Source organism: Cajanus cajan, chromosome 11 (assembly GCF_000230855.2).
Source record: "Cajanus cajan strain Asha chromosome 11, NIPB_CcT2T_4, whole genome shotgun sequence".
NCBI classification, from domain to species: Eukaryota; Viridiplantae; Streptophyta; class Magnoliopsida; order Fabales; family Fabaceae; genus Cajanus; species Cajanus cajan.
In genome coordinates this window covers 47,068,576-47,084,092 of record NC_138527.1, presented here as the reverse complement: position 1 = coordinate 47,084,092, position 15,517 = coordinate 47,068,576, and the positions used below count along the sequence as shown (strand labels likewise).

At 31.6% G+C, this 15,517-nt stretch overlaps 1 protein-coding gene and 1 long non-coding RNA gene across 5 annotated transcripts; one reads left to right on the top strand and one right to left on the bottom strand.

Moving 5' to 3' along the window:
• Positions 1 to 1,088: 1,088 nt before the first annotated feature.
• LOC114915846 (uncharacterized) lies at positions 1,089 to 2,786 on the top strand. 2 transcript variants are annotated; one of them, XR_003804046.2, is made up of 3 exons: positions 1,089 to 1,730; positions 2,004 to 2,099; positions 2,198 to 2,786. It is a non-coding gene; the product is annotated as an uncharacterized LOC114915846 (long non-coding RNA). The 2 variants fall into 2 exon arrangements; XR_014430607.1 differs by having other exon boundaries at positions 1,102 to 1,714.
• A 251-nt stretch (positions 2,787 to 3,037) lies between these two features.
• LHY (Homeodomain-like superfamily protein) lies at positions 3,038 to 9,837 on the bottom strand. 3 transcript variants are annotated; one of them, XM_020355524.3, is made up of 8 exons: positions 9,570 to 9,837; positions 9,191 to 9,216; positions 8,788 to 8,979; positions 8,115 to 8,226; positions 7,833 to 7,894; positions 5,291 to 5,515; positions 3,800 to 5,191; positions 3,038 to 3,717 (listed from the first exon to the last, which is right to left on the bottom strand). In XM_020355524.3, the coding sequence occupies exons 3-8, from the start codon at positions 8,824 to 8,826 to the stop codon at positions 3,316 to 3,318; spliced, it is 2,232 nt and encodes a 743-aa protein (XP_020211113.1). In that variant the 5' UTR covers positions 8,827 to 8,979; positions 9,191 to 9,216; positions 9,570 to 9,837; the 3' UTR covers positions 3,038 to 3,315. The 3 variants fall into 3 exon arrangements, with proteins under 3 accessions (XP_020211113.1, XP_020211115.1, XP_020211114.1); XM_020355526.3 differs by having other exon boundaries at positions 3,800 to 5,188; XM_020355525.3 differs by having other exon boundaries at positions 8,788 to 8,976.
• Between the last annotated feature and the right edge of the window lie 5,680 nt (positions 9,838 to 15,517).

Genomic DNA, 15,517 nt, shown 5'->3' with positions numbered 1-15,517 from the left:
TCGTTACATATTGAATAAAATAAGAAGTTCAAGTTCATATTTAAGTCATGATACTTTTTCACCAAATGAATTAGTCCTTTTAGATTGACTCTCCTCACACAGTTAAATCTTAATAATCGGTCCTCTAGTTGAGAGTCCAACATAAATAAAATAAGAAGCTCAATATAATATCTAAATCATGAGATTCTTTCATTTAATAGATCGATATTTAAGTTTAATATGATATTTAAGACATGAGACGTTCCGATTTATTTAACTAGTATTTTGGATTGACTCTCTTTATGTACTTAATTATCACAATTTTGTACGTTAAAATTGGTATACTATTATATTTTTTTTTTAAATTAATTTAATTTTAATAATTATTTTATTTTATTATGATTTTTAATATTTAATTGATGTGTTAAAAGATATTTAATAATTAGTTTAAATATTTTTTAGTCCTTATAAAATTAATAAGTTTTGATTTTGATCTCTTTAAATTTTTTTTCTTTGTTTTGCATCCTTCTAAAATATGCAAACATTATTTTTAGTCATTATAAATTTTTTTTGTCTTTGTAAAATGAGTAAATTTTGATTTTGGTCATGTAAATATCTTTTCTTTGATTTTCACCTCTCTAAAATATAAAATCACTATTTTTATCCCTAATGATGATTTTAAGGTATATAAATAACATTTTATTTTAAGAACCTATAAATCGTACATTAACATGATATCATTAACATTTGTGAGAACACTTAAAAAGAATCACTTAATATTTTAATAAATAAACAAGTAGTTAAAAATGGTCATATAATAATAGAGATTAAAAATAATTAATCTAAATTTTAAAGGGAGGATGAAGAGAATTTTTTACATAGACCGAAATTAAAATTTAATTATTTTATAGTGACCAAAAATATATTTAAAGCTTAATAATTAATCATTAAAAAATAATAATGTCATTTATCCTTTTGTATATTGTCTTATTTTAGCTAATTATTTGCTTCTTACTTTATTAATATATTCATAGAATTATTAAATGTTATTAATTATTATCAAGTAATAGCTTGCAAAAGGTTGCAATAAATTGACATAAATGATACAAGATCTAATTTGAGCTTATGCGAATTCAGCACTTTTACGATAATAAAATATTATTTTGGTAATTTATTTAAGGAGATCTCTTAGTTTTAGAGAAGAAATTCCTCTGCTAAATTTCTGTTGACCCTTAATAAAATATTATTTTAGTTATTTTTGTTTTATTATTAATTATGTATATTTTTCAAATGATTTTATTTTCCCGTGGGCCATCCTGTTTAACCGTGGTTCGTGGGCTACGCGGGGGCAAGCTGAACTAAAAAACGTAATTATATTATTTTTGGCAGATTGAACCAACATCTCAAACTTGCCCATGTGGACGGAGTTACAAACCGAGCAATCACCTTTAATTATAGTCGCAGAATCAAATCCTTGATACAGAACTCAGGAAGGCGAATAAAAACTTGAATACTCCAATACATTTGTAATGAAAGTGTGTGTGTGCACATTTTCCTAATCACTTGTTCGTCCCCTCTCTATCTCTAGCTGTTAACATCAAAGATGGTTTCTTTTCATCCCAACAAGAACTGGTGATGCATCCATGAACATGGACATAGCTTCATAATTTGGATGGATTGTTTGGTAGGGTTCATTCACAGTAGCGTGGCACTCAAAAGGGCCAAAACCAAAAAAGTAAGATGCCAAGAAGGTGATGAAAATCAGTACTACGTTTAGACTGTACTTGCAAATATTTGTTCTTTTTATCTTTTCTAAACAGTTTAAATTGGTTTTACGATATGAAGTTTGAATAAAAAATGATATTTTTTTATTCTCAGAATTAAAAACGAAAATGACAATTCTTTGTCTTTTCCATTGTAATTTTTAAACATCCTTTTCACCCTGACATTTCATTTTTGTGTTGCATATTTTTCAAAAATTTGACATCCACTGAACTACGTTCTGATTACTTGGATCTTTGCAGAAACCTTTTACGTCTAGAGGTCACTTCAAATACTGCGAGGGATAAGCAGGGGAAGTCTGTTTGTTGTGGTGTCCATTTGTCGAACCAATCTTTAAGGTATACTCATGCTGTTTTCTGAATATTTTGTATTATCATTCTTGCATTGCTTCCTGCCTGTCCTTCTGCCAATTCCTCAACTCCACTTTTCTATTCAGTTTCTCACTTAATGGAATCCACTCAGAAAGATTACGTCCTAGTAGTCGATCCTCATACCACAACATTGGAAGTCTTTTCTGGTCTCTTCGAGGCATCTGTGCAAGATAATTCCACTAGCAGAGTTTTCAGCTCTTCAAAGAGGATTGACATGGAAACTGGAGTTGCAAATCAAACAAGGGATCCATCCTGCTATGGTCATGGATTAGATAATTCAAAAAGCAACGAACTTGCGGCATTTGCAGCATCATGTGCATGGAATATCCTCACTCCGTTTGCAGCATCATGTGCATGGAATATCCTCACTCCGTCCTTCAAACAGGCTAGTGTTACCTATTTGAATGTGCATATCCTCAGAGCATTTGCATGAAAGGCAGGTTATTATTGTTTAAACAAGTGACTTTACCCAGTTCCTTTCGGTAAGCTTAACCTGCTGACTTTATTGCTACAAGTTTGTAAATTGTAATATATACAATGCTTAGTACAATAAACGAAATATGAAGTAATCTTTTGAATTACTGACTATCTTGTAATGAAAATAGTCATAACTTCACTATTGTGATACACCAAATCAAATCAAATCATTTACAATGTCTAACTAGTTAGAAAAGGCACTAAATTTCTGTTACTATTGCAAGATTTATCACTGATATTTTATATTAAAAAAGTGGAGTTAAATGCACAGGAAAATCCTTCAGTTGAGGAAAATAGTATATTGACTGCCACAGCCAACATACAAGCACATCCTGTCCAAGAAATTTTTGTTCAATCTGAGCAGATTTTGTAATAGAGGAAAATAATTCACAGATGTCACACAACTAAAATTAAAATGTGGAAGTGACTGAAAGAAGGATCATAAATTACTAAATGATCAAGGATCACACAGTACTTAATGTTTCTTGTCTAACTATTTTAGCCGAGTTTTTAACTGCAGTAACATCAGTCCAAGAAAGAAAAAGAGTTTATGTAGTAATTTAATATGGTACACACACCTACACGACAAGTTTCGTGAGCTGCAAGATTAGAAAATAAGCAATACAGACACCAAAAGAGGGGGACTTAAATGATATATGCAAAACTAAAGATTTTCTTTGTGTGGTTTGCATGCATATATCAAGCATCAAGTTGAAGCCTCCTCATTCAAGCGTATTCTCTTAGGACCTTTTTCTTCACCTTGGTTGCAGGCGGTTCCGATCATGTTTTCCTTGGCCTCCACCGAACATCTTTTGTAAGGTTTAAATCCTGTTCGACGAGTCTTTAGCCTTCCTTGTCCAAGACCTATAGATAGCAGTCCCTCCTCCTCACTGTTATCTTTGACTAGTGGCAGATTTTTCTGCACCCCATCACAATTAGAACTGCATTTCTTGCTTTCAAGGTCTTCATCTTTGTAGTCTGTGTTTTGCTTGTTATCCTTGAAGCTGTTTCTGTCTATCTGATGATCCTGATTTATCAAATCATAAGGAGGTGAAAAGCTTTGTGGCAACACCTCTCTGGAGAATAGAGCCTGAAAGGCAAGACGCCCCTGAAAATAACAGTGGCATGAGGAAAGAAGCAATACATGCATACATTATATTTATATTTCATCATAAGATATACAGTCATACCTCTTCAGAGACCTCCTTCCATGAATCAGTAAGGTTGCTAATGCTTCTACTACGACGATTATTAGTCTCAGTAGCTAAAAGGTTTTCTTCCAGTGTTTTGGGCTCTTCCTTTTCTTTCTCATCCTTCTCTAGTAGCTCAGTCTCTTCACTGCTAGAGGTTGCATTGGAACCACATGAGGAACGGTCTACCAGTTTCCTGCCCTTCATTTTGTTGGAATCCGGGTTCTCAGAAATTGTTTGGTTCATCTCATGATTTGTAGTAGCCTTTGATGAAGTATTTAAATTGGCATCTCCACTCTCCTCAGATTCGGGTGAAGAAACAGCTGGTGACTTAGAAGCTGAATGTTGAGCTTGCAGAGCTTCTGATTGTTCTGGATCTATTATCTGGTCTTGCAGAGGAGGATTTTGTGGTTTAATCTCTCCTTGTTCTGTTTTTTGTGGTGATTCACCAATATTCATTGATGGAACTGCAGTCGCTGATGCAGGAGGACAGGCAAAAGCTGTATGGGGTGGAGCACACAAAGGAAGCAGTCCATGGGCAGCCCACCATGCGGTTGCAGCAGCTACTGTAGCAGCTGCAATAGCTGTCACACTTGGAGGTGAGCCAATTTGTCTAGATGGAAAACCTGGAGTGCACACAGGAGAATCAGTGGAAGTTTCTGCATTTGCATAGGGCCAAAATGTAGCAGCAAAACTTGCTGCAGCATGAGCTGCAGGGTTTTGCAGCAAGGTAGACACAATAAGACTTGAAAATGTGGAGGATATGTGAAGAAAAGAATGGTAATCATCCTGATTATGTTGTGTGAAGAGGGGACACAGAGGAAATGATTGATGAATAGAAGACCGTGCTGTGTTATTTTGACTTTCACTTATGTTTGATGTAGCAGAAGTGGTGACAAGATTAGGTTTCCCATTAACCCCTCCTATCGGCTGAAATATAGAGTTTTGAAACACCATATCTGGGGATGGATTTTGAGTACTACTCCCATCAACAACGTGCACGGGGACATGTCTTGGGTAATTTTGATTGCTTTGCATCCCATCGATTGTTAATGCACAATTAGGAACCTCTGTTTTCGCAGTTTGAATCAATTTCGAAGCGTCAGAATTCTCCAATTTAGAGACTTTACAAGTGCCATTAGTCTTTTGTGTTTGCTTGCCATCATCTAACTCCAACTTCTGATTTTCAAGCTCATCAGTAATAAAGGATTCGTTTGTTATATCTGGAGTTATTATCTCTTTTATTGAAGGTATAAACTCCCTTAAGGCGCATGAATTTCTCAGCGGCACTGACATTGATAGTGAATTCTTGTTTGCGGAAGATACAGATGAACAGGGTGCCTCCCTGATAATGGTAAATACTTTTGAGCAGCTTTCATCCTTATTATGCTTCTATATATGAACAAGCGGAATGATTTCATTGAAGGAAAAAAAAAATAACAGAAAATTTGAAATGACGAGTGAAATATAAAAAAAAAAAACAAATATAACCTCTGGAAGTGGTTCTTTCTCCAAGTCCAGTGCTTGTTTACTGTGTGAAGATGCAATTGAAACGAGAGACTTCCCATGCTTTACTCCATTATGTAATGTTGGGTCACCAACATTGGTCTTCCGGGGATAAGGATTATTTGGTTTTCTTTTCGGCCGTGGAGGGGGGATGTCTATATCAAGAGCTTGTCCTATTGGAACACCCTTTACAAAGGCCTCTTTCTCCAACTGAAAGTAAAATTTGTATTCTCAGCAGGATGAAGTTTCACCAAAACTATTTAAAAAGCATTAATCGGAGCATTAGTTCTTTTGTGAAATTTCCAAAATATGAAAATACTAATTAGAAAATTGTAATACCTCCAGCAGTATCATTTCAATGCATTCATTAAAAAAGCATAATCAATTATGGGCCTGTTTACATAAATTTCTCTTTAAGTACTTATAGAGAAGAAAATAAAAATAAAAAACAAAATTAGCTTATTCAAAAACTAAAATTAATTTATACACAAGTTAGTTTGTAATTAAGCCGGAAAGTACAGTTACGGTTATATGGAACAGGACAGCTCAATTAATTAACAGATCACAAAATTTGCATACAGTACATTATGTCAATCAGAATAACTTGATTACGTGATTTGCAGAAGTCAACACCGCTGACTTGTGCAGTTGTGCATAAGCACGACCGAGATTTTTTGTAGGAATTTGACTTGAAAAACAAATTTGATAAAATGAACACAATATTTAACAAAACTTTCACTTTTCTCAGAAACTATTATTTCAATGCACATCGTATCTTTTTTCACCTTAGTATTAGGTTCTCCAAATATACATGTATTTGTCATTGTTTTGATGTGCGGATCTGTTCTATATCTCAAAAATGGCACAATAGTAGTGTCACTTAACAAAAAAAAAAAAAATGGGGGGGGGGGGGGCTGGCTTGACCAAGCAATCAAACTGACTACTTGGCCAAACCAGCCCCCCTTGTCTTTTAATACTTTTATCTTCTTTAAAATCAATTTGTTGCCATGTGTCTTTATTGCATTTGTGTACTCCATCAAAGCATTGAACCCCTCTTTAATACAGACACCAATAAAAGGGGTCAGCACGAAAACTCAACATTAAATAGTTATTTACTTGAACTTGAGGCCAGAGGAGTATGACTTGGAAGTAAAGATCGGATAAGATGTTATGTCACAAGTTTATAAGTTTAAATACTTGGGATCAATAATACAAAATGATGGGGAAAATAGAGAAGAAAGACTCGATGAGATTCATGACCCAACCAAAATCTGTTATTTCTAATAAATTTCATTCAATAATAGAAAATGTTAGAAAGGATGAGGCCAATATTTCTCTTATCAAAATTAAGCATAGCCCAAATCCTATATTTTTGTAAGTTAGAAGGGATTAAGTTACTTCAAAAGTGACTCTAAAAGAGTTATTCCTCATCCTCTCTCTTATTTTCTTTTGTTTTAACTGTCAAAGACAGATTACTCATTAGAATTATTAGACAAATAGAAAATGATGAGTGGGGATGAAAAAATATTCTTTTGAAGTTACTCTTGGTGTAATTTGACCTTTCTTCTTTGCAAATAAATACACATATTTCATTGTACTTGATGAAGAATAAAAATTGGAAATAGTGAGAATTATGTAAGGCTGATACAATTCATTTCTCTTCCTTTGAACTGTTTATCTTGCACTTATGTTCATATTGTTTATCTTGCACTTATGTTCACATTGATACTGTTGCAGCTGGCGACAGCCCACTAAACTCGTTTATTATATGCATTCAATTATTAGCTTTATATTTTATATATATATAAAGCTTAAATCTTCAAAACATTTTACTTGCATTTAGTGTATGTACATACATAACTGAAGCACCTTCCATGCTAACATCCAAGTTTTGGAATTCCAACCACACCCTTTTGGGTTTGAAGGATCAACTTTACTGACTATAAATCAATACTCAAACCCTTTTACTTAAGAAACCTAAATCCTTGATTATATTTACATATTTACGTAGCATGGGACAAGAAGAGTATATTTCTTTCTGAAAGAATGTATATCCTTGATTTGCTTATCCTGAAAGTAACAGTTACTGCAGGCCATGTGACACCTATATGATTTCTGATGGAAACTTTCAGCAGAGAGAAGTAATGGATGAAATTAGCTTGTTGTTAAACATGATCTCACACTTGGTTTTCTCTACACATGTGGTTAGTCAGTTCATGTTTTCTCCAAGGGACGCTCATTGGGATATCCAAAGGAGCCACCCAGGCAAAAGCATAAGCCATAATATTTAGTGATATACCCATCAGTTTTGTATTTTTATGTAAGAAACCAAATCCTGATATAGTTTGAAATTCATCAGTTCAGATACAGAACTATTTAGTGCCATTGAATAGGAATTTTATGAATCAAACAAAATACCGATTGATTAATAAATCAACAGCAAATCAAATGAAGCATAAATTTTAATTATAGGACCAAAGTCCAAAACTTTCAATGCATAATCCAAGGTGAGAAGTTACGGATTGACCTTTGAAAAGAATTTCTGAGCATGGCTTCTGATTTGCACAGCAGTCTTTGTTCCTATATGTTCTGCACAACAAAAGTAAAACAGCATAAAAGGAGGCAAAAAAAAAAGTAGTCCTATATAGATTTTAATCAAATAGAGAGCAGTTTGTGTCATTTACTAATAATAAGATATTTGAGTATGCTAGACATCAAGATTATTTGGCAATGTAAAATGGCATTTATGCATCTGAAGATATGAAGTAAAGAAAATATATATAAATATTAATCGTGAGAAAAATATTGCCTTCTATGCGCTGCCATGCTCGCCCGTATAGCTTCAAGGCTTCTAGAAATCTATTGTGTTCATCCTCTGTCCATCGTTCTCTTTGCTTTGTGATAGTATATGGTTTTCTTGTCTGCAATTGCCAAGTAGCCACTCATGAAATAATAATAATAATAATAATAATAATAATGAGGTTTTATTGATATTTCAATCTCTACAATTATTCTTACTTTACAACTTTTTCTTACAAGAAAAAAATGTAAGTTTTAGTCTGTACACATATAATTGAAGTTTTAGGCCTTGTCATTAATATGTTTGTTCGTGTTGTTGTTAAAACGGCTACAAAATTTTTTGATAGATGTAAAACCACTAAATATTTCTTACACAACAAATTTTAGCTTAATTGGTTGAATAGATCACGTGAGTTGTTATAATTTCTCTTGATACCGTGTTAATTTTGTAGCACGTGTATTGTGAGTTGTTGTAAGTTCTCTGGGTACCATGTTGATTTTGTAGCAGTTATAACGATGTTTATTCGTACAACAAAAATCAAAACATAGGGACAAATATAAGGACCAAAATATCAATTAAACCTAATAATAATAATAACTTTATTAATCTAGCAGTGTTGCAGTACCTGTTTCTTTCAGGAATCAAAATTTCCCATCAATCTGCCACAATAAACGTGACTTACCTTAATAACCACTTCTTCTCCTGAGGAGTAGGCGTCCATTAGAGGTCGTGTGCAGCTAGCGCTGCTTCAGATCTTCCCTGACGAGGAGTGGGTAAAAGGAATATCTCCTTTCGTTTTTTGTGACATGGGACACAGCAAGTAGTAAAGCCGTTATGGTGAAAGCAAGCAGAAGCTGATGATAAGGTGATGCTACTGCAAAAAAAAAACAGAAAGCAAGAACAATAGGTAGAGATCCGTCTCTGTTTGGTATCAGCAACTATAAGCATTCCAATTCACAAGTCACACGCAGGATAATAGAGATTAGAAATAACATGATAAAATATTTAACAAATTTTAAGAATCCACCGCAACGGAGACGCTTCTCCGAAAGAATAAAAGAAAACTCTTTAATCAGAATCCTCACCAAAACGAACTCCACAGCGCCAAAACCTTTCAAACGCGGAAATAACTACAATTAGTATATCACATCACTTCTAACTTGCACGTTCTTAGTTCTAATTTCACTTCAGAATTACTGTCTCTGTCACCAAAAATAAATACACTATACTGCAAGTTCCGTTCTCCGAATTAGTTGCCGAGAATAATTAATCACAGAGCAAGCAGAGGTTAGCTCAACGGACCTGATATATTTAAATCCGGAAAGTTATTCACTGAAGAGTGAAGAACGGAGAGATGCAGTATTAATCGTTTTGCAGCTCCCGGCGATTAAATTTTCTCGGTAACCAAAAAGAGGGGAAACTAAATCATTTTTTAGAAAGGAAAATAAAGGAGGGGGAAAGTACCTCGAAGTAAAGCCATGGTGAAGAGAGTTGCAGGTGCGATCATGCATGTGAAGAGACGGAATTCACCGGACACTCGGCGGAGGACTCATTTTCGGCAATGGTGAATCTGAGTGTTAGGGATCGAAGGAAGAATCAAATTGGAAGTGAAAAGAAGAAGCAGAAACAGTAGCAACGGAAGAAGAAGAAGAAGAACCAGAAGCATCCACACCCCAACTGTTCAACAGTGAGAAGCAATCTCAGCCACTACAATTTCTCCGGTATTTTTTATTTATTTTTTAATAAAAACTAAGGAGTCGTTTTAATTTGAGGCTGCGAAAGTGCGGAAGAGTAGAACTGCGAAGGATGGTGACAAGTGGCGTGAATTTAGTGGCTGCTGGTGCAAACACACACCCCTGCACTTTTCCTACAATTTTTTTTGCACTCTTTTTGAATTTCTTTATTGTTATTTTTTGGGGCCTTTTCCCCTCAACTGAAATCTCATCCACAAACTCTAGCGCCTTAGTTTTCAATCCGTAAAAGCGTCGCCAGTTGTCATATGTGGGCCCCATCAGTTTCGTGGCAACGGCTTCGTCCGGTTACCGGCGCACGGAGCGTCTTCCGTTTTCCGCCAACGTGGTACCTCGCTTTTCAGAGACCGCTACGTGGCCCTCTCTTCATGGTTACTTACTTGCTGTTCGTTGGATATGCTCAATGGACACCAGCACAGCGCGTTCTATGAGATACTGTCAGAATTTTTCTTATTTAACATTTTATATATTGTTAGTATCAAATTATTATTAAGATTTAACTTTCAAAATAAATATTTTTTAATAATATAATAAATATATATACATGCAATTAAGTTGCACGTGTTACAATATTTTTTTTTTCTTGATATTTAAAAAATAATACTTAATTATATATAAATATTATTAATTTACTTTTACGACATATTAATAAATATTTTATATATCTCATGTTATTAAAAAAAACTTAATAACATTTTTACATAATTAAACAATTTTTTTTTGAATGTTACTAAAATGGTATTTTAATAATGCTATTAAATTTTAGTTTATTTTATAAAATAATTAATGGTGTTATCATTTATACATTATGATTCTAGACCTCTTTAAGAATCATCCAAAATTGAAGATATTTTTAGTTAATTATTATTAAAAATATTAAAATTTATTTATTTTAAGTATTATTAAATATAATTAAGTAAATGTTACTAAAATAATAAAATGTAGTAATAATGACTTGATCCTAATAGTAGTATATTTTATTGTTTGTGGAATGAAAACATATTGTTATATTTAATTTAAATTGAAAGGGAATATTTTTACAAACTAAACACAAATATGGTAGCGTTTGTGAAAAGATTTGGATAGAATGGACATCATTTATTTGTAGAATAAAAACAGGTTTTGTATATTTTGTGGAACAGAAGCTGCCATGTGGCATCTAAAGAAGGAGGTAGGCAGGAAAAGTGTGTTAGGTCTTGTTGTCCTTTACTGGATGATACTAATAATCTAAGCAATAAGCATTGTCATGTCTCCGATGCCTCTTTGCCTAATTGTTGCTTCATTCCCAACCCACCAGTTCACTTCATAATATATTTGATTTTCCACATATAATATCAACAACGTACGGTAAAATCAGCATAACAAAGATTTAATTTACAAATTATAAAATACATTTATTAATGGAGGTAAGTATTACACATAATTACGAATTCAAAAATTTTAAGCCACCAGATAACTCAACCAAATGTTTAAATTTATAATTTTAGTAATCTAATATAAAGTTGGGAAGGAAATATCTATAATATGAGTTTATGGTCTCCAATAAAATTTAATTATTATTTTCAGTTATGTATATTTATTATAAAAAAAAAGGAAGTGATTTAACATAGAGTGAAAACTAAATATTGATATTTTCTTATTATAGTTATAAATATATTATCAAATAATCATTTAATTATATATCTGCTAAACATTTTTTTTATCCTATTCTTCATGTATTTTAGATAAAAAGATAATCTTGAATTTATGAAGATATAAATTTTAATAATAACAAATTTAAATATTTTTAAGAGAATTTTTTTTCAAATCATACTATAAAACGAATTAGAATTGATAATTGATTATATTTGACATTCAATCTCTCAAACAAATTACATTGTTTGTAAGGCAAAAAATTTAATATATATCATTTATGATATTTGATAATCAAATCATATTTATCTATATTATCCTTAACATATCAAAGAGAATAAAAAATTTATTCGTTATCCACACTAAAAAAAAATAAAGAAATATTTTACATAAGAGAAAAGACAAGCAAATCCTTCAAAAACATGTGAAGTCTCATAAAATATTATTTTTGACAAACATACGCAATAGTTCTTTCCTTTTTATTATTTTATGTTTTCTTTTATTACTAGTATTTACAAATTGAAAAAAGTGTAAAGCAAAAGCTACAAAAGTGTAAGTCTAAATTATGTAAGTTGTGATTCTTAGTTCTTACCCGACCCTGAGTAAGTCTCACATTTTAACTTTCACAACTCGCATACCCTAATGCTAGTTAATTTCATACGTTGAATAGTCTAGTTTATGTTGTTTTATTTCGGATAATTTGGTTTATCTAGGACAATTTGGTGAATGTTGAACAATATCATTTATGTTAAATAATTTGATTTTTTTTTTTAGAATACAAGGAGTCTTGGACTAATATTTATTTATGGAAGTTAGTTTATGTTTTTTTTTATATAAACATGTTTCAAATTATTATGTTGGTCTTTTATTTATGCTCAAATGTATTATTTATATTTTTTAATGACAGGTTTAAATTTAAATTTTGGAAAAAAAAATCATGTAAATTTTTTTAAAAAAAGAATTCAATTAATCTGAACCAAACCAAACTATTGTTAATTGAATTAATTTGATTTGAATTGTTGAATTTTTTTTTTTGATAAATTCAGTCCACTTTATTTTTCCTCAAATTCAAATGAATATAGTTCATAATTACTCATAGTTTTTGCGATTAAATTATCAACCACAATCTCAAAGTTACTGTTTTTTTTTATCCAAAACCAAATTTATTATGTTCTCTATTTGATTTTCTTCGAATATATACGTACGAGTGAAAATTTGAAGAGAAAAAAATAAGATAAATTTGATTTTCATTGCTAATAGATATTATTTAATTCGATATTTTAAAATAAAGAAAAAATGATAAATTAGTATAATTTTTATATCCTAATCTGTCTTTTTACTTTATAAATTTTTTAGAATTATCTTTATTGAAAAATTACTCTGTTTTCTTTTTCCTATAAAAGTATACTCTTAAACATATTTTTTATATGCACTTGCTTAATAATGAGCATGGGAAGGGAAAGTGAAAGCTAAAAGAGTTTGTTTTTAACACCAAGTAGAAACCGTTGGAAGTTAATTTAGTGTATTTGTTTAATTATACAGTAATATGTCAACTTTCACTCAGTTGTCTTTAATATGGGTAATTTAATAAGTTATAATTCTGATTTTTTAAAATATACTTAATATGTAACTTGCTAAAATAGTTTTTTTAAAAAAATAAGTTAGTGCATATAAATAAATATATTCCATATTAAGTAATCATTAAAAAAAATGATCATACGAGGATGTGTTTTAGTAAAAATATGTTTTCCATATTGGGTATGACAAGCCCAATCCAATGGGTTTGACCCAAAGGCAGACATTATAGATCCAATGAGCTTTAGCCTTATGCCATAAGCCCATAACTGAAAAGACACGCCTAACGCCCTCACAAGAGGAATACGATACAAGCTTAGGTTGAAGTGGAATTATACTTAAACTGAAGACTAATTAATTAAATCGTATCAATTTTGTTGAGCAAAGGAGATGAGAGGATTATCGTTGAGAATTGTGGAGGCGATTTCAGAGAGTTTGGGATTGGAGAAAGATTATATTAACACATCCGTGTCCAGAGCTTGAACTCACATTCCTGACACCTTCATAATCAACATGGGTGGTCAAATTCAAGTAATTCGCCCACCTCCTCTTCTCTCTTTATTTTGTTCTTGAAAATTGGAAAGCAATGGACTAATCAACAATTTTATTAATTTGATTTAAACGATTCATAAACCAATTTAATGTGATATATTTTGAAATATTTTAAAAGGTTAATTAATTCGTGAAATTATTTTTAATTTAAATTTAAATTTTAAAATAATTATTTTATTAATTATAAGTTTTAAAATCTAATTAATATCAATTTTAAAATTCATAATTGTAGTTGCTTATTATATCTTTCATATATATTCACGTTTCTAGTGTTTATGGCCTTTAAGAACTTTTATGTTTGCATTTTATAATTTCTCCAAATGAAAGATATCAAATCGCATTAAAGGAACTAGTGTTTGAGGGATAAAATGCAAGAAGGGAATACCAAAAATTGTGAAGAATTTGGTGAATAACAATGCAAATAATGTTAGTTACAGGATGAATCAAAGGAACATGAAGAGCCATTCATTGGTTGGCACATACACTTTCCATTGTAACTTTAAGGGGCATGCGCAAGGGTTAATGAATTGATCAACCCCTGATGCAGGTAAGTTTTTTAATGCATAGTATTGAGTGTTGATATTACTGACATATATCAAGGAGCTTTATATTCAAGAGAATTAAAGTTTGGGTTTCGATGTATGTGTAGAATTTAAAGTTAATTTTTGAGAGAAAAAAAATGAGGAGTGATAAAGGAGTGAGAAGGATAATTACGAGACATCATATGATGAAAAATGATATAAATAAATAATTCTTGAAATTTTTTTCATAGTGAAAAAAATTAATTATCAATGGTAGTGTGCATCAATTTATGTAGTAATGAGCATTTTTTTTGTGCTATATTTAAGAGATATCGATTTCTAGATCTCCTCCTATGTTGTTGCGATCATATAATTGATTTGATAATTATATATTTATTTTTTTTTGCTTTTGAGACAATATGTTAATCTATATGGCATTAAATTAGAGATAACTAGTGGCAAATAAGTGTTAATTGACTATCTTAATTAAATGAAATATCATATAATGAATGTTAGTATGGTAATACCTTTGATCTTAATAGTGTGAGCTTTTTGAGTTTAACTCTTAAAGCTATAGTCATTTAAGACACGAGTTAGTGGAGACTATGACACCCTCTACCCCGCATATCATAACAAATAAATAATAAAATCTGAATAACATAAATCCTTCATAATCAAATGTCAAACATGTCTAGATAGAAAGCATCACATCCATAACTTGAACAAATAACATAATTAGTAGAAATTACAAAAGAAATAATGCTAAGGTTTTCAAAATAATTTAATAGAAATAACATCTCAATCTAATCCTATCTACGTCACGATGTCACATGTCCTATTAGAGCAAATCCCAACACTGAAGCCTAAGCTTCATCACCAACATCCACAGTCTCATGTTAATGATCATCTATATAACAGTCAAAGGAATACAACACAAAAGAAAAGAGAGTGAACTCTAGCTCACGTTGTAGAAATACACACCGGATGATCAAACACAAACAAGACATGTATATGTACATAGCATATATAAATTAACAACAATATCACATTCCATTCATCCAAGACATAAATTAATTTAACATATAACATTAAAATGCACATGTAATGGACACGGACTACATATTATCATGCATGTGGCGCCAGTAAAACATCACCTGATGCATTATTGCTAGCAACACACGTAGAGTAGTATAGGAGTACATGTTGGGTCACATCCTCTGCGCACTCTCACTAGAAGGACATATTACCAGGGTCTAGTCGAGATAGCTAAGCTGTGCAAGATACATTCCATGTACACAATGGGCGAGACTGAGACTTACAAATCGAGTTATCCTCAAGGACTAATCCCCAAGCTTTTACATAAGGGGACCTTCCCTGACAA